This window comes from Canis aureus, chromosome 29 (assembly GCF_053574225.1).
Source record: "Canis aureus isolate CA01 chromosome 29, VMU_Caureus_v.1.0, whole genome shotgun sequence".
NCBI classification, from domain to species: domain Eukaryota; kingdom Metazoa; phylum Chordata; class Mammalia; order Carnivora; family Canidae; genus Canis; species Canis aureus.
The window spans coordinates 6,109,107-6,128,597 of NC_135639.1; the positions used below are offsets into that span (position 1 = coordinate 6,109,107).

The 19,491-nt window shown below is 45.5% G+C and overlaps 1 protein-coding gene across 3 annotated transcripts in view; it reads right to left on the reverse strand.

Annotated features, from left to right (window-relative positions):
• The window catches only part of FANK1 (fibronectin type III and ankyrin repeat domains 1), a 77,994-nt gene that overhangs the window by 15,596 nt on the left and 42,907 nt on the right, over positions 1-19,491 (reverse strand). The window contains exons 2-3 of one of the 3 annotated variants that reach the window (XM_077877239.1): positions 9,114-9,278; positions 4,347-4,526 (exon numbers count right to left, since the gene is read on the reverse strand). In XM_077877239.1, coding sequence (XP_077733365.1) covers positions 4,347-4,526; positions 9,114-9,278 — 345 coding nt within the window. Of the gene's footprint in view, positions 1-366; positions 819-4,346; positions 4,527-9,100; positions 9,279-19,491 lie in introns of those variants that run through there. The other 2 variants (XM_077877240.1, XM_077877241.1) reach the window with 2 other exon arrangements.

Consider the following 19,491-nt stretch of genomic DNA (forward strand, 5'->3'; position numbering starts at 1 on the left):
ACCACAAAACTGAGAGCCAGGAAGACTGAGTGAGTTGTCCAAGGTCAAGCCGGTAGGCGTGGGCAACATCAGAGCGCAAAATGAGTCTTTAAGGCCACGCTCCCTCCTCGGGCATTTTAAAACACGCTGAGGTAGCAGACCAATTCATTATATGCTTCCAATCTTATTAAATTTTGAAAATCAGCAGACTTCTTAAACAAACATGATCCCCACCCACACAAAGTGTTAAATGGAAGGGGATGCTAAAGCCTAAAAAGCTTCAGGAAAGTGCTAACTTAAGATTTTAAAGAAAGTTCTCAAAGCACATGCAGCATCCCAGCATATTTCTGCACTGACCCACCTCCAATCCCACATCATCTGTCTTACCTGGCCAGTACAGCTCTCCCGGTGGGGGGCACTTCCTGGTGCATCCTACCCAGGAAGCTCTGCAGCATGCAAATATTGGAAAATGAAATAAGTTCATTTTGTGGTTAGAAGCTTGAGGACAATGCGCAGCAAAGACCAGGGTTTTTTGATAGTGGGACATAACTTCAATGAACGTATTGCCTATTCCAGCTTCTGCGAGAGGTAATCAGTGCCCTCAAAACTCAATCTGAAGATAAAAGGACATCTCACAGAAGACAGAGGACACAGCACAACTGTTAATCATTCTGGGCTTGCTGAATTTCAGCAAAAGGAAGCAATAAGTATCATTCCGGGCACAAAAGCTCTTGCTCAGCATTAACTCATTAACCCCTCTCAGGCCACTGCCAGGAAGGCAAAGAGGTAACCGAGGATTAGCAGCACCAGACCAGACACCACCCAGATCAACCAAGGCACGGGAAAGTCTCCATTTGTGCGAATCGGACAGAGTAACAAATGAAAGGGCTCCTGTTCCCAGAGCAGATTAATTCTTTCTTCCTCCCACTATAAGCAGGAGTCACAAAGAGAGGAAATTCCAGGGTGAGCCAAACGTTCCACTCCTCCTACCCCTGAATCCTTCAAGATTTCGTGGGCCTGGCCCAAGGGATTGCCATCATTCAAGTGCAACTGCACACAAAAAAGGCAGGCTTTGCCTCTGTGGGTTTGGTTGGCTAATGTTTACCCCTGAGTGTTGCAATGACAAATACTGAATCAATGATGTTGCCCGTGGGAGGATGTCTGGGAGTGCTCACTTCATCAGGCAGGGCCAGGGGAGGGGAGGGGACCCCCGAGAGGAGGGGAAAGCCATCGCCGTGTAGCTACAGATGTGCCAGCAGATACTGCAATGTGGGGGTAACACGTTTCTGGGTGGAATTCAGGTCCCTGTTAGAAGCAGTGAATAAATGATGAGCTCATTGGAGGAGAGATTTGCCAATTAACAAGCAGCAGCTGCTTTTCTCTTTTTAAGGACCCAACTGATTAAAATTGCATGCCTCATTTAAGCAAGAGTCTCGTGGACTTTACCTGGAATTAAAAAAAAAAAAAAAAAAAAAAAAGCTGAGCATCCTTTATTCAAAGTAAATGCTTTCGTTATTCAAAACACTTTCAAACTGAATGCAAATGATCAACCCACAGAAACATTTTTACTTGTTTTGTAAAATATGTACCTTTTTTTAATTCTTTGTTTAGCATGATCTACCTCCTTAAGGGAGTCTGCTTTGGATATTATAAATATAATAATAGCATAAGGGAGCAGCAGCCAGCAAGAAGAGGGTACTGGACCCTTGCCACCCAGGAGAGCCCCCTGAGGCTGAGAGCATGTCTTGGCTGCAGCATTGTGCTGTGACCAGACAGCAAAATGCACAGGAAGCCGGGCACTACCAGGAACCATGTCCCCATCATACCCCAATCCCTGCAGGAGGTCTTGTCTAATGACCCACGGAAGCCACAGACTGCAGTGACAAACGCCCTGGACCACTGGTCCAGCTCTCTGCAGCTGCCTCTCAGAAGCCAGCTCAGCAAGAAGACAGCACAATCCTTGTCAGCTGATAGAAAGCCACTGTGGTTTCTGTCTTCCCAAAGAGCTCCAAATGGTATGCAGACACCACGTCAGCTCTAGCCAGAAAGGTCCAGAAGCCCATGCCCTGACATTGATGTGATATGAAGAAAAGACGCCAGTGGCAAGCTGAGCTCACCATGGCTAGTTCTGCATCCTGTTCACCCTCACCTCATAGGTCCAGGGGGACTCTCCCCAGCCCATGGGACACAGGTCCATCTCCCAACAGGTATGAGTGTGAGCTGAGAAAAATCAGCGTTGCTCCTCATCCTAATTCTGCCTCCAGGCCTCTCCATTCACCACCCATCCATCCGTTGATTGTTGTCTTCTACAAGCTAGACCTGACCAACCTATCACATCCTCTACTTCGGAGGCACACAAGTCGGTGGGAGACGAAGATGATAATTAAACAAACAAACAAACAAACAAACATGAAAGTAAGATGCCCTGAGTGTTAGCAGAGGCGGAGACCCAACTGGGTACGAGGGAGACACACCAGCACATGGCGGAGAAGGAGAAACACGAGGAACCACCCCTGAGCAGAGCTCAGCCTGTGGAGTGGCTCAGCAGGCAGAGGGGTGGGATGGGTGCCAGGAAGGGGGGGCTCCAAGGTGGGGGCATTGCAGACAGAATGGGCAAAGGCAGAGGAGTGTGGGAGTGGCCTGTGGCTGGCTGGGGACAGCAGCACGGGAGGGAGCACGCTGGCCCAGCGTCCCCTAGAGAGTCGCTATTCAAATAGTAGGTTCCCTTTGACAACTTTTCTCCTGCCCCTGCTCCCCTGTTCTGTATGCCTGCCCTCGACTCGGAAGAAACCAACTCACACTCGGCTGCTCCGCCTTTTCCTTCCCCTCAAAGCTCCAGGAGCTCCAGGTCCCCCCAGGAAGCAAACGCCTTCACGGCCAGCACACGAAGGACCAGCCCTCTTTCCTGACCTGCGTCTCTGTAACGGCCCATTCCACTTGGAAAGTCTCCTTGGAAATCATGTGCCTTCGCAGGGAGCTGAGCCCCCTGGGGAGGGCACACCTCTCTCAGCCTTCACCAAATTCTCAGTTTGCCAAACTAAGGCCCAGCTCCCTAGCGGCTTGGTTGCAAATGAAGATATGCTAGGCTAACTCAAAACCTGAATCACCTTTAACCCACACAAAAATCCCTCCAAATAAGTGCATAAAGGACACAACTGAAAGTCACAGAAGGAAAACTGTATTTTTATTTATACATGTATATGTGTGTATAAACAGCACATACGCCAAATGCAATATTGATTAAAACTTAATTTTTTTAAAGACTTTATTTATTTATTCATGAGAGACACAGAGAGAGAGAGGCAGAGACATAGGCAGATGGAGAAGCAGGCTCCACGTGGGGAGCCCAATGCAGGACTCGATCCCTGGACTCTGGGATCATGCCCTGAGCTGAAGGCAGACGTTCAACCACTGAGCCACCCAGGCATCCCTTGATTAAAACTTTAAAATAACTTTTGGGGCACCCGGGTAGCTCAGTCGGTTAAGTGTCTGCTTCGGTCCAGGTCATGATCCCAGGACCTGAGTGGAGCCCTGAGTCAAGCTCCCTGCTCAGTGGGGAGTCTGCTTCTCCCTCTGCCCCTCCCCACCCCCCACTTGTGTGTGTGTGCACGCGTGCGTGCATGTGCACATGCTCTCTCTCAAATCAATCAATCTTTAAAAAATAAAGTAAAATAACTTTGACTCACAGAGGAAGATTATCTTTGTGCTAGTGATAAAAGACTTGTGTTTCCAGGGACTAGACCACGAGAAACCTGACCATTTTAATCTTTACCACATTCTAGATACACACACATCTTTTTAAAATGTTTTAAAATCCCGATCACAGAAACTATCTGCACCCTCAGATGTGACCTGGGAGGAGGACATGCAGGTCAGAGGCAGCGCAGCCCTCCCCTCGCCCCTGCGTGTGTGTGGAAGCCACATTGTTCGTTCTTCCTCACTCAGCCTCCCAGGGAACCAAATTTGTGTGTCAAGATATAGGACAGACATTGTCCAAAAAGGACAAAATGCTTTGTAGACCTTGTCGCCTTAGAGCATCCAAAGAGGGAGACTTTCTCAGCCCACACCCCACCGGCCTGTTTCTAAAGAAAGGCGACTCCACCCTGTGGTACTGAATGTGTACTCGCAGGGCGACGCTGACCCCAGAACAGCTCTCCCCGTTTATTAAAGCACAACTCAACATCCCTCATGCTGTATGGCCCGGCCTTGCCAGGAAACAATCCCATTCACAGTCTTTAAAAATGGAAGAGTTTCTGCTTCCAGTAAGGCAGAGGAGGAGAAGGCAGGATATTTTTACCTTTCTGTATGGCTTGTGGTCTTCATTTATCCTTAGATAGAGGAGTTTGGGGTTAGTAAACTATACTCACTGGTTGTAGACACGGAGACCACTGGGCTGTACTCATACTCTCCAGAGGGGCTGGTGACCTTCAGTCGAAATCTGTACAGTGTCCGTGGTTCCAGACCTTCCACAACATGCTTCGTTGCATATCCCCTAGATGGGAGGAGACAGGCATGAGGAGGACACCAGGGAATCCAATCAGCATGCTCTGAAAGTCACCAAAAGAACAAGTGGAAGCAATCTGTGAATGCGATCTACTTCCAGGATGATGTGATCGGGGTTGGTGTGGGCGTGCCCTGAGTGTGAAGGGGAAGTCACGCATCCATCCCCGCCCACCCAGCCCACATTGTAGGATCCTGAGAAAACACTTGATTTTTTTTTTCCACATTTAAACAAAACTACCAAGTTTGGGGGTGGTTTGTTACCCAGCAAGAGATAACTGATGCATCATGTACCAGCAAAGAAGAAACTGTAACAAAGACAATGAAGAAATGATACCAACGTCATTAAGAAAAACATCTAAATTAAGAAACCAAGAGGACAGAAGGGTTAAAAGTCTATATAAATACATAAATACACTTATTACCATAAAAGTGAAAGCTCTAAAACCAAGATAAATGTTCAGAGAAATTGCGTGGTTTTTCAAAATCATTATCATCACCATCTAAAACATATCCGCCCCGGCACAAAGTGGCCTCAAGACTAAGTGGATCTCATCCTTTGTGTGGGCGTACATCCATATCCACAGATGGGGGAAATCCTGGAAAACGAGCCTTGAATTTGTGGCATCTGAAAAGATCTGTAGGAGCTCAAATTGAATAGAATATCCAATTGAGTAGAATATGCAATGTCGGGTGTCAAAGACTTAACCTAGTTTCAGACCAAAAGGAAACCCAAAGTGCCCCCAATAAAATCCAGTGTTGCTCAACATCCTGAGTCACCCTGCGGCAAGCAGCACCTTCACAACCCCTGGAAAGAGGAATCACACGACTGTTTAGAAAAACAGAAGTCACCGGGCACAGTTAGGGAGGGATGGAGGCTCTCCCTTCAAGACAGAGGACCCCGAGGAGGGGACCAGACACACACGGGGCCCCTGGACACAGCCACCCGCTGCGGCTCCCTCCACCACAGTCGCAGCCCAGCCATGGGGAGACAGAGGCCGGTCAGCAAACTCGTAGAGACGCACACCTCCCCACGGCCCAGGCGTGGTACCTGAATGAATAAAAACAATCTTAGGACTTTCCCACCATAGAGGAGAGCATATGAAAGTGTGACGCGGACCTTTTTTTTTTTTTTTTTAATCATCAGTCAATAAGCAAATATTTGATGCAGCAGCTGAGCAAACGTGAAACATAGGAAACCCAATACCGAGACACCTAAGGACTCCGAGGCCAGACCTGCCCCCCTCTCTGTGTTCCCCCCACCCCCAGCTCCACTCCAGTCTCCTGCTGGGGACCCTGAAATTCACTTCCGGAGCCGTGACTCTCCCCTTGGCCGATCCTCTCCAGCTGCTCCTTGACATCTCCACTCGGTGGCCAGCTGATGTCCCAACAGAGCTCCTGCTCCTGCCCTCGTCTTCCCGTCTTTGTTATTGGAGACGCTCACGCCCCATCCCCCAGTGCCACCTGTGGAAGACTGGATTATTGTCCCCAAATATTTGGTGCCTTCCCCCAAGGGTCCTGTTACCCCCGCCCTGTTGAATGCAGGCGTGGCTTTAGGACTTGCTTCGAGTAAGGAAGCAGAAGCAGGAATGAAAGGTGTCATTCTGGATGATGGAAGCTTCGAGAAACAGTGAGCCTGCCCTCAGCACGGTGACTGGCAAGCTCCAGGTGGAGGCTGCTCCATCAGCCCGGGCGGATGTGGAAGGAAGACAACAGGAAATGGAGCCACGGCCGACACAAAGGGTATGTCGTGTGGGAAATACACTGTCGTCCTAAAGCACAGAGCTTCTGAGGTTGAGGTTGGAGCAGCCTCGCTCGCCTGTCGCGGGGGACGAGGCCAGTTCTAGAGCTACCCCCTTGTCACTCCTCTTCCTCTCTCATCTCATATCTGAGCCACCAGCAAAGTCTTCAAGTCTGTCTTTAAACCCACCCTAAAAGAAATAAATAAATAAAAATAAACCCAGCCTAGATTTAACTGTGGCTCACGCTGTTCCATCATCTTCCGTCTCCCTCACTGCTAAGACACTCACTGCCCTGCCTCCCCAGGGCCTGTTCTCACCTCAGCAGCCAGAGCCATCGTCAGAAAGCGTGTCAGCCAGGCCTGGCCCTCCCGCCTCTCGGGCTAAAAGCCACAGCTGTGTCCCTGGCCGGCCCACTGACCCCAGCGACAGCCTCCCGTTGCCTCGCTGGCCTCAGCTGGCGTTGGTCCCCTCATTCGCTCACTCCTCCGTGTTCCTGAAACACACTGGGCCCGGGCCCCTCTCCAGGGGGCTTCACTTGCTGTTTCTTCTACCTGGAATGTTCTCTCCGAAAGGATGGGGCAGCGGGGAGCGGGGTGGACATTGGCGTGAACAGGAGAAAACAGCCCAACATACATGCAGGAGAAGTCAGGGCATCTCGAGGACAGGGGGTAGATCTCGCCGGACACTGGTGCTCAGAATAAGGGGCAACGGGGCAGCCAGGTGTGGGCAAGCCGTGAGGGCATCCTGGGCCGGTCTAGGAGTCTGACCTTCACGCTTCTAGAAAGGAGGCTCCCCGAAGAGAATGCGACAAAAGGACGGTTGGGAAGAAGCCTAACCCAGCAGGACGGGCCAGGAGCGCGGAAGGCAAGGGAAGCGGGACCGGCCCCTCCAGGCAGCAACACGCTCCCGGCTGCGGGTCCGGGATGCTGCCAGGGCCCGGCTTGCACGGAGGGAGGCCTCCGAAGGGAGAGCTCGCGAACGCTGGCGACCAACGGCTGTGAGGACAGCCCAAGTCACAGCCAACACCCCGAACCCCCGTGGGCAACGGGCAAGTCGAGCGCTTCCAAGCTCGGGTGTCCTAAACCTAAGGCATCGCCAGTGCTGGGGCAGCGGCAGCAGGAGGTGAGGCAAGGAGGTGGCGATTCACACAGTCTGACTCTGCCACCTAGTGTCAAGCTCTTGCTGCCAATTCTCCAAGGGAAGGCAAGAAGGCAATTCTTCTGGGGCGCCCTTGGAGTTGGGGGTCAGCAGGCCAGGCCCTCCAGGGGGGCCCCCAGCTGGATGGCACTCAGGTGTCTGGGGAATGTGAGGCACCAGGATGTACACCCCAGGGTGGGGACCAGCGCATGGGAGGGGGGTGGGGGGTGAGGGGGTGCCGACCACCTGGCCGCTGGCAGAGAAGGCGAGAGGAAGTGGAGGCGCATCCAGCACCGCCCCACCTGAAGTGCCCCAGTGCAGGTGCAGTGTGGGGAACCAGGGAAAGTGGGGGGGAAAAAAGGTCGTTCCCTTCTCCATATTAATACTTCTAATATCCTACTCATGCTTTCAGATTGCAGATGGAAACTACATAATAGAGAAGAACATGGCATGACATCATTAAAATAACATTTTCAAGTAGTCAGGCCAGGAATTATTTGCAGATGGTAACTACATTAGAGATAAATGTGTGGATTTTTTTTGGTGCGTTTGTTGGGGGGGGGTGGTGTTTGTGTCTTAAAAAAAAATTGTTCATTAAATCTCAGGGATACCTTCATTCAGGGAACAGTGAAAGCCTCTGTTAATCCCAACATCATCACAATGTCACCTTGAGAAGGAACCACTCTGCGCCTTGACTGCATCAACCCCAGTATCCTGGCGGTGAGGCTGCCCCATAGCTTCCCATGATGTCACTACTGGGACACGTGGGCAAAAGGTACACGAGACCTCTACGATTTCTCACAACCAGATATGAATCTACGATTACCTCAAAGTCAATTTTAGTTCGCAACCATATTTGTATCGTGGTTTTGGCACCCCTAAAACTGTCATTTTGCAAGTGGTAAAGCACTTGCAAAATCAAAGGGAAGCAAGTAAGAATTGAAATGAAGACTAAGGAAAAAAAAATGACTTCTTGATTACCCCCATTACATTCATTTATTCATTTGTGTGACGAGTGTTCAGAGGGCCCGCCGTGTGCCAGCACTGCCTAGGATGGGGGCACTGGGTGTTACACAAGCAGTTCTGCTTGTCGCGGAATTTAAATACTGGTGGGAAGACAAAATGAACATGCCAACAGGGCAAGTAATTCCAGCAGAAGCCGAATGTGAGGAGCACATGAAACCAAGTCGGGACAGAGAGGATACCTGGATAGGACGGCCGCTTCAGATGGCCTTCTGCGGAGGGAATATTCGACCCGAAGTTTGCATGGTGTGGAGGCACCAGCCATATGAAAACAAGAGGAAACACACTCAAGGTAAGATAACAAGAAAGTCCCCAGCCTGGGCACCAGCACAGACTGGGAACTGCTAACAAAGAACAGCAGTGTGACAGGAGGTCCAGAGGGCATCCCCCAGCCCACATCTCCGAACACAGCAGGTACCTGACGGTACCTCCTCCAATTTCAAAGTCTCTTGATTCTGTCTCTACATTTTAGAGCTTTAAAATATACATCAGAATACTGCAGAAGCCTAAGAAGCTCTCAAAAGGTATGAGGTTTAATTTCAAAGTTACTGCTAATGCAGATCTTCCAAAAATCCTAATTCATAAAAAGCATGCATGCAGATGATGCCGACTCGTTCTTTTCTTTCATTTCAAAAGGAGTCTTTTTAGAGACAATCGAAACCATTCCAGCTCATCAGGAAATCAAAGCAAAATGTTAAGCGATTCAACATTGCACCTACGTATAAATGATACCGTAAGTGTGCATTTTGGGGTCTTCTTCTTCGATCGAGAACCTGAACCACTGCTCCTGAGGTCCTTGCCGTTTCGCTCTCTTTTCCAGATCCCAGTACAATTCAATACTGTGATGAGTCACTTTGCCCACAACAGGTGGATGAGGCTTTGAGGATGGTGTGATTCCTAAAAAAGAACGACACAGAATTTCAGAACTCCATTTCCGTAAGGACATCAGCTGAGTGCATTAGAGCTGCTCAGAGATCAAACTGTTTTCCTACGCATCAGACACACGTGTGGGCACTCCTCCCTGCTGCTTGAAGAACATCTGAAAAGCTCAAGTGACAGGAAATTCGGCTGATATAGTGAGCTACCACATACTTCAATGAGTAGATCGTATCACAACCCATCAGTGCCATATTTCACTTATGGACCTTTCCAAAAACGATGGTTAACAGATCAGACTCATTAGGGCGTTCTTGAGCTAATGAAACTCCGTATGCTGCTGGAATCCTTCAGTGAACTGGCTGGTAAACAAAGCTGATGGACACATAGAGCTGGTCCAGCTATTTGTAACATAGGTGACAAAGGATTGATATCCCCTTTACATAAACAGCTCTTACAGACTAACCAAGGGGAAAACCCAAAGGCTAATAACCAACCAGGCAAATGATGAGCAGCGGACAAGACAAAAACAGCTAGCATAATGTCCAAACAGTCACTGATATTCCCAACTGGCCACAGAAATTGATAACAAAGGCATATAACTCTATATCCAACCAGACACTCAAGATGTCTTAACTATCAGAGGCGACGGTGTAGGGAGAGGATGCTCTCATGTGATGCTGGTGGGGAAACAGGAATTCTGTGCAGTCTTTTTAGGAAGCAATGTGGCAGCTTGTATTACAATTAAAAATACAGATAGCCCCCTCTCCAGTCATCCCAGAAATCAGAGCACCAGAGCACAGAGGGACACCTCCATGTCCACAGTAAGAGCTACAGCTTTCAGCAAAAAAGAGATGACCCATGAATAAGGGGAGGGTCAAATAAATGATGACATGTCCATAGCATGGGAGATTACAAATGAACTAGTTCCATACTGGATGCCTACTAGGATTTCTAAGTTCCTTGAGGGCTGGGTCCATGTCTTACTTTTTTCTTTTTTTTTTTTTTTTTTTTTTTGAGAGAGAGAGCGAGAGAGAGCAAGCAGGGGAGGGGAAGGGGCAGGGGCAGAGGCAGAAATAGAGAATCTTAAGCAGATTCCACACTCAGTGTGGAGCTCTAGCTCACGACCCCGAAGATCAGGACCCGAGGCAAAACCAAGAGTAGGACACTTAATCAACTGAGCCACCTGGGCACCCTGATGTCTTACATTTCTTTTTTAAAATTCTTCGTATCCCACAGGGCCTTTCAGGCCCCATACATATCAGTGGTTTGCCACACTTGTCATTCATAAGAAACTGTCTTGTGCTTTCCTTAAGCCCTGTCTCAGGTAGGGGACCCACACTCCCCCCAGACCTCGGGGCCTCCTGCAGTGTAGACGCCTTTGAGGAAGGCAGGGCTGCCCTTGATCTTGCCTGCTCCAGGCCAGGAGGACAACTACCAGTTTCCTTCACTTCCCACAGAGACACTAGAGGGCAGCCTGCAAGCTTATTTTTTTCAACTTTATTTTCCTAATATTTATTGAGAGCATGGCATGGTGGAATTGGATAAACCCGGGTTTAAATTTGTGAACCAGTCAAAGATATTCAAAGTGTTTTGTGATAACTCAGCAACACATGAAGTCGCTAGTTACGGCGTACTTCATACAATGAAATCTTACACAGCAACACAGGTACAATCTCAGTGAGTGAAAAACAAACGTTCAAGGATCTGCTACATCGTACTGCATATGTAAGTTTTTACAACACAACACTAGACATTGTGAGTACACAAATATGCAGTGAAAGTCAAATCTGTGAAGGGGAAGGAATGCACACCACCAGGATAGAGTTACCTCAAAGAAAGTTGGAGAAGGGATACAGAGAGGTCCTGGGGAGGGAGACTTGCCACTGTATTTGTAGGGTTTCAGTTTTTTAAGAATTTAAGACCTACTTGGCAAGATGCATTTTAAAACTATATGGTACGTGGAGCCGTAGGATTTTTAACAGCTTTGGTATATTTGAAATATTAAGACCCATAAAAATGATAAACATTACTCTTATGGGCCTGTTGGTTTCCTTAGAGAAACCTATTTCAATGTTCTACGTACTAACATCTGTGGGGAAAAGAACACGTGAGCATCGACCACATGCTAGACACTGACCTTTCGGCATTAGCATCTCATCTAACCCCAGCGACGCTGCCTGGAACACATTGGAGACTCACACTCTGATGTTATGATACCATTGCTGAGCAACCCTTTTTTGCTGGTCCTTCCAGAGCCTTCTAGAACCATCCAAAGACCAGGACTGATTGACTCTTATGGATAAACGTCCCCCCCACCCCATATAATTAGAAGCCAAGTAATACATCCATTTCAAAGACATCTGGCTTAGAATCCCACTCAAAATCAAGATAGGCAAGAACCTCTAAATGCCAGATTTTGAAGTGGGTAAGTCAAATGGCTCGCCACGGATTTATGTGAGGAATAAAGAGATCACATCCCCGGTTATGTAAGCTTTTCTCATGCTTTGCCCTTTACTAATCATTGATACAGTAAACAATAAGAGACCAGTGTCTGTGAGCTTAGCAGTGGCCACGGATGGTCAGACCTCTGTGAACTTGGCATCAGAGCCATGAGACGTGGCAACGTGCCCACATCTAGCTGTGCTCTCGGGATGGTCAGTGTCCCCCTGCTCTCCATTCACCCCTCCCCCTGATCTGCCACATCAGAAAAGGCATGGGGTTTGGACAGTTGTTTTGGGTTTTTTTGTTTTTTGTTTTTTGTTTTAAAGGAGTGACTCAAATTTCACCGCCCCATGGCCTCACCATGGTTTAGCACTCAAACTGTCTGGCGTCTGGCTATAGCTGAGACACCATTCTGCACTGCTTTAGTACCCAGAACCCCCAAAGGTTTGTGCACGGACCAGCGAGGACATATTCTAAGTCTTGTTTACTGAACAACAAAACTTCCCACGATGGAAATCTCCATCTGGGCAAGAACTGCTTTGGGCAGAAAGCTGTTGATGTCAAACAGGACTCACACGGTTAGGACATGAATGAGTGTTCTCATCAGGTAAGAGCTGAGGATTTTTCAGGTGGCCAAAAAAAAAATAAACAGTGGATGAGACCAAACTTGTTTTGGTCTTTGGCCAACCTACGGTCATTTGACGGGTGTGTTTGTATTTTCTTTGATAAAAATTCTGGTATTTTTATCATGGCCTGTCAATATGCATATTGTAGGATGTTGGCTTTAGGATCCTAAAATATATGTATCAAGGATCAACAGATTACTAGCCAAAGTGCAAACATCAGTATGCCAAGGGAACAGACCCCTGGGTCAGCACTGATCCTCCATGAGTGTGGACAGAAATGGTAAGCGATAGGCCTACTCAGGGCCAGGCACTGTCGTTAGATGCTTTACATGTATTCATCTGGTTAACCTTCACTACAACTATAAATGGAAATAATAAAAATCCTTCTACCATTACCAAATACCAGAGATGCAGAGATTAAGGAATTTTCCCAAGGTCAGACTGTAGTAAGAGGCAGAACTTGGCAATCTGACTCAGAAAGTCCCTATTGTTAGCCCTGTACCATATGGCCTCTTAGGAGCAGAGATATAAGGTAGACCCAGGTGAAAAATCTGTTTAGATCTAAAGATTTCTTCAAACCATTCATTTTATTTTTAATTCCAGTGTAATGAACATAGTGTTAGTTTGGGGTGTACAATATAATGGTCCAATCACTCCATGTATTACTCAGTGCTCATCAAGGTAAGTGTACTCACAATCCCCTTCACCTATTTCCCCCATCTCCCCAGAACCCCCCTCCCCCCCGCCCAATGACCATCAGTGTGTCCTCTAGAATTAGGAGTCTGATGTTCGGTCAAACCACTCATTTTAAATAAGGTTTAGCTTGTGAACTGGACTAAACCCCCCAGGACATTTAAAGATGAGCATGAGAAGTTGACAAGAAAAAGGGAGACAATCACTGGTTGAAGTGCAGGGATGCTGCACGTGGGAGAGATGAGGGAGAGTAACCCCCTTCACGACACTGGGGCCAGGGAGGCTGCTCATCTTTGGGAAACTTGGCTCACAAAAAATAACATGATCCAAGAGGAGCACAGAACCCTAATGGGGCCAAGAAGGCAGAGAGGTTTGGCCGCCATTCACCTTGACACTGTGACCACGGGTAGGAAACCAGCCAGTTGCCTCTACATCCAGTGTGGAACGTGGAGAGGAAAAGATGGCAAAACCGGTCAAGCAAAGGGTATAGCATGTGGGTTAAACAGTTAGTGAGATGATCCCTAGAGAAGTCTGAGACAAATATTTATACCAGGCCAGGGAATACACAATAAACTGGAAAGAAATATGCTACATTGAGTTTACTATCAATGTATGCACAAATTCCGCTATTTTTAAATTTGTCACCTCCCCCCCCTCCCCCCACACACACACACTTTACAGGGAAGCTAGAATTGCAAGGGGAGAGGTACATGTATCTAGGACTCCACCCCTGGCTCACCCCACTCCAGCTGGCTGTATGACAAGTAATGTATCTTTCTTAAGGTGACTAAAAATCAACATTTTGGAAAAACTCAGCAATTCCCCTTTTTGCTATTTAACCAGGATGTTTATGTCCATTTTTGCATTTATCTTGTATCATAAGAAACATTACTTGGGGAACTGTCTTTTAAAAGTTTTATAAAATGAATGCATAAACACCACAACACATTGAGAGACACATGTGAGATGCTTTTTTTATTATTTTCATTCCAGTCTAGTCGGTATATAGTATTCGAGGCTACTTTTTTATACAGAACGTTTATTTTCCTGATAAGTGAGTTTCAGATCTTTTAGAAGGTGCTTTTGCTGAAGTCTGATAACCAGTGTCACATTTAGACAATCACATCACCTCAGGTCATAATCTCTGGCTTAAAATTTAACTTCCCTAAAGAAACCAACAAAAAGAAAAGAAAAAAAAAAAACCCATACCTTCAATTTTGCATGGTTCCTTTAAACAGTTGGTAGGTTCTTTCCATTGTGACAAACTTTTCTTATCTTTAAAATTTTCCACCAGGAAACAGGTGGCCAGAGGTGGGGGGTGGGGGGAGTAAAGGCTGGAAACATATAAACTTCCAGCCATAAAATAAGTCATGAGAATCTAAGGGTGGCTATAGCAAACAATACTGTACTGCCTATTTGCAAGATGGTAAGAGTAGATCTTAAAAGTCCTCATCACAGGAAGAAAAGAAAAATGATTTGTAATTAGGTGGTAATTGGACTCATTGTGGAATCACAGAGCCACATACACAAATACCAAATCACTCTGTTGTACACCTAAAACTAATGTTATAGGTCAATGATACCTGAATACAATAAACGCCAAAAAAAAAAAAAGTTCTCCCAATTATGAAAAAGGAAAAAACTACAAGGCAGATGGCAAAAGGATGATTGAGGATTTATGCATGTGTTGTGTACCATAAATGCTCTTTGTAAGAAAGTTTATGCAAATCTGACAAAAATTTTATGCCCCTCTTGCCATTTGTTAAGTAATAAATAATGTGAACATGAAATATAGATCCCTTCATACACTGTCATCATCCAGTCCCTATGGTTGCAAAAATGGTAAAAAAAAAAAAAAAAAAAATACAGCCCTCAAGCACACCAGAAATCCATTTCTAAAAAACTATCATTTACAAATTATAGGTTTAAACACAGAATACTGTAAAGTGTAAATAAACCAGTACATTATTAAGCCTTATTATCCTAATTTTTTTAAGTACAGGTTGTAATAATATAACACAACAGAAATGTGCCAGCCCTAGAAAAGGAGACTCACAAGATGAATTAGTAACAACAGCAGAGTGACCTAGTATCCTAATGATAGGCACGTGACAGTATCTTAAAAGCTACAGAGAGAACTCGTGACCATGATCTTTATTGAAATTAGTTGTGATTAGTGTCATGGAAAGCAGAAAATGATGGAGAAGTAGAGAGGAGCATAGTCATCATAAATATAATACCATAAAAGCAGAATGGCTGTCTCCCTGTCCTTCCAAAGACATCTGCAGATTTACGGAGGTCAAATTTCATTGACAAGGGACATTTGCAGCCTGGCCTCCAGTGGCAGATGGTTTGTAATGAAGAGGACAGCACACGGAGGGGACACTATATAAAGAACAGTCGTGGCTGTCACCTCGAAGCAATTCATCATGGCCTGACCATGGATTTATAGCAACCGTCAATCAAAAACTTACTCCAGATCAATATGACAAGGAGATCATAATCCTTCCTACACCCAAGATTTTAAAAGTATCATAAAAAAATGTTTGTCATGAATATATATACCAAAGAAGGATTTTTCAATCAAGTATCATAAGAGCCACATATTGAGGACAGTTTTTCCTTTAAGTTAAAAAATGAAATGTGACAGTCAAAATGGGCTTAGCTCCCCAAACAGTCCTATTGCTCTCATTAAATGGAATCCTATAAAACTCTAATAGATGAAAGGACCAAGGAGAGAAGTAGATAAACTTGAGAAATTATAACCATCAGTAAATACAATTAAGCAAATATCCAAATTATTACTATTATAATCCAAAAAGGGAGTGCTTAAAGGGCAGAAGCAGACCTATAAATACAATGAACTGGTAGTTGCCAGAGGGGAGGAGGCTGGGGGGCCGGGCAAACGGGTGAAGGGGAGCATGAGATCCAGGCTTCCAGATATGGAACGAATGTCATGGGACAAAAGGCACAGCGCAGGGAACATAGGCCACGATACGGCAACAGCATTTACGGCGACAGATGGGAGCCACACTCGTGGGGAGCGCAGCGCAATGTATAAACTTGTCCAATCCCTATGCTTTAGTCCTGAAGCTCATGTGCATGAGCATCTTCTATACTTCAGGAAAAAAAGAAGTGGGACGGGGGGAGGGGGTATTAAAATAACTGAGGTACCTTTTGATTTATAAAATTTGATGAAAAAAAAAAAAACCATGAAGTGCTAAAGACTGTGATAAAACTGGCTTACCTACAGATTGGGGGAAGTCCTGTAAACAATTCTTGACTAAAACAATTTGGCCAAAAAAAAAAAAAAAAAAAAACAATTTGGCCATACTCGGCAAGGATTATGCAATATCCAACATCCCACCTGGTGACTCTTCTAGAAACAGGTCCAAGGAAAAGACTTCAAAACCAAAAAATGAATATAAAACCTAAATGTCTTTGTATTGTATATACTCTTACTTCATATTGTAAAACATACAAATAAACTCAAACATAAAAAAAATAGAATAGAGGACACCTGGGTGGCTCAGTGGTTGAGCGTCTGCCTTCAGCTCAGGGCGTGATTCCGGGTCTAAGGATCGAGTCCCGCATCAGGCTCCCTGTGAGGAGTCTGCGTCTCCCTCTGCCTGTGTCTCTGCCTCCTCTCTCTGTGTGTCTCTCATGAGTAAATAAATAAAATCTTTTTTAAAATTTAAAAAAATTAAAAGAAGTAGAATAGCATAGTATCCTCACATCTGGCACCCATGCTTCATCAACCGGCTGGATCATGGCCAATCTGATGTCATCTATCCTTCCACCTACCTCCATCTCTCCCCCAAACCTGGATTACTTAATAGCTAAATTTTAATGAGCCTTCACTTTGTATCAGACTGTGTTGTAAGCAATTTGTATATCACATCTCCTATATTGCATCTCCTATACCAATGATATTCTACATCATTTAGTCTTTCTAACAATTCCAGGAAATCTAAGAATTTCCTCCATTTTACAAATGGACTAAAGGTTGAGGTCACAGAACTTGCCAGGGAGGGCATCCAGTAAGCAGCAGAGCAAGGCTGTGAACCCAGGCAACATGACAGCAGAGCCATGCCCTTAACCTCTCTGTGCACCATTTACTACCTCCCTACATTGAACCATACACGCACACATACATAAACGATAACAGAAAAACCAAAAGAATCACCTCAGCATCACTGATAGCAATAAAAACTGCAAAGAATCTAAATGTTCAAAAATATGGAATTTGTTTTATACACTTTGGTACATCATTTATACGCAAGAATATTTAGTCACTAAAAAGCCACATGGGAAAAAATATACTAATGTCAATATGCCTGATATGCTAAGGGAAGAATACAAATTTGTACACACACTAATGGTATAGAATATACAGATGCATATACAGAAAAACAGAAAAATGAAAGACAATTAGAGCAGAATTATGGCTGATTCAGGGTATGTTCTATTGTCATTACGGTATGGAATACAGAAGAAAAACCAAAATGTTACTGCACATTTTCACGTATTCTTAACGAAAACAAAATTCAGTTAAGGTCAACTATCAGCCTAGATTCCTTCTCCAAGCCTGTACATACATGAAGAAACAAGCCTGATAAAATAAGCCAATAAGTCAACGTGGATGCTTCACAGCCTGAGACATTTCAATTACACTCTGGCTCGATTTATTGACCATTTTAGTAGCAGATATTCAGCATCACACCTACTTCCAAGGAGTAAGTTTACTTTAGATCCATTCATTCAGCATATTGGTGGGACACCTACTATGTCTTGATGGCCCAAGCGTGAGCAAGATGGAGAGGGAGAGGGCGCTAAGAGGCCTGACACCAAAGGAACACAAACCAGAGGCAGGCCACGGCAGAAGGAAAGGCAGCAGGTGTATCTCAGGTTGGAGGCATGGGGCTTCAAGGGGTGGGGAGATGCTCTCAAGTGAGGTGTGAAGGGTCAGAGGGATAAGTCTAGCAGGGCCTGTGGGCGGAGAGGACATCATCTATTAAAAAAACATTAACTTTCCTTGGGGTGCCTGGGGGGCAGACTCAGTTAAGCATCCTACTCTTGGTTTCCACTCAGGTCATGATCTCAGGGCTGTGGGATCTTGCTGTATGTTGGGCTCCGTGCTCAGCGGGGAGTCTGCCTCTGACTCTCTCTCCCTCTCCCTCTGCCCCTCCCTCTGACTCTTTCTCTCAAAATAAAATAAATCTCTAAAAAATTTTAATGAAAATTTTAATTTGCTTAGAAAATGTCCTTATATTTTTACTGCCAAGCATCCTTATCTTCTAAGAGAAAATAATATAAAATGCAAGCTTCTTACAGCCACTTCTCTCTACTTTGCTAGAAAGCTTTTAGAGGAAAACAGAAACCAAATAAAGCAAAACTCAGCTAACAAACAAAAGACAAAACCTCCTAGAGTAAGAATTAGGAACCATAGCTTCTTGTCTTGGCTCCACCGCACGTTTTCCTCCTCAGAAAAAAGAAGGTAAATAAGGAGGACTACCTGGCCTGCCTGCCTCCCTCCCTCCCCACACTCCCCACCCTCCCTCTTAGATTTCCTGCAAAGAAAAAAGAGCAAAATATTGAAAAGTGATTTGAAGTGTATAAGGGGCTTCAACATATGATAGAGGTAATGCTTCTGAAAAGGTGTACTTTCTACTTTTTGCTACATGCAAACTCTGCTTGGAATTCCACATGGGTACCAGGCAGGACACAAAAATCCGAGAGGTGTTTCCAAACTATTTCTTTTACCTAGTTCTTATGACTGCAGTTTACCACAGTTTGCTCTGAGCAAGTCACTGCACCAGACACTCGAGCTCGAGTGTTTCTAAACCTCTCAATGACCTGATGCTCTTAATATACAGACTAGGAGGAGACAGCAAGAAGAGACAGGCTCAAAGAGGTAAAGCTGCTTAATTCCAGCCCAGGTCTCTAACCCCAGAGCTGGTGCTCCTCCCCACATGCAGCACCGTGTGGAGCTTCAGAGCTTCTCAATGGAAACGAGTAATGAATCCTTGGGAAATGACAGTCTTTCCAAACCAAATGTGAAAAGTCAACTTGCTATTTATATTCTTTTGGCACAAAGCATGCTACTGAAGTTTCAAATAGATTTAGGGTGAAAATGGTAGGATGTTTTAATAGTGGCAATGAGAAAGATGTTCACAGGTATCTGCCTCGCCTACGTACTTTAAGAAAATTGCACTGAAGAATAGGACTAAGCAATTCAACAGAAGCAGAATGCCAAAGAAATCGTACCCTCAAAGATAATCAGAAAAAGGAGCTGAAAGGAGATTTCACAATCATCAAATTTATGAAAATTGAATCTGCTGACTGCAGAGAAGAGAAACAGTGGGAATGTTCTTAAATGGCCAGAGGAAGTATGAACAGAGAATTCTCTCTGGCAAGCCATCTGCCCAGGTGAAGTACAGTGCAATCTCCACCATCCAGCCATTCCACTC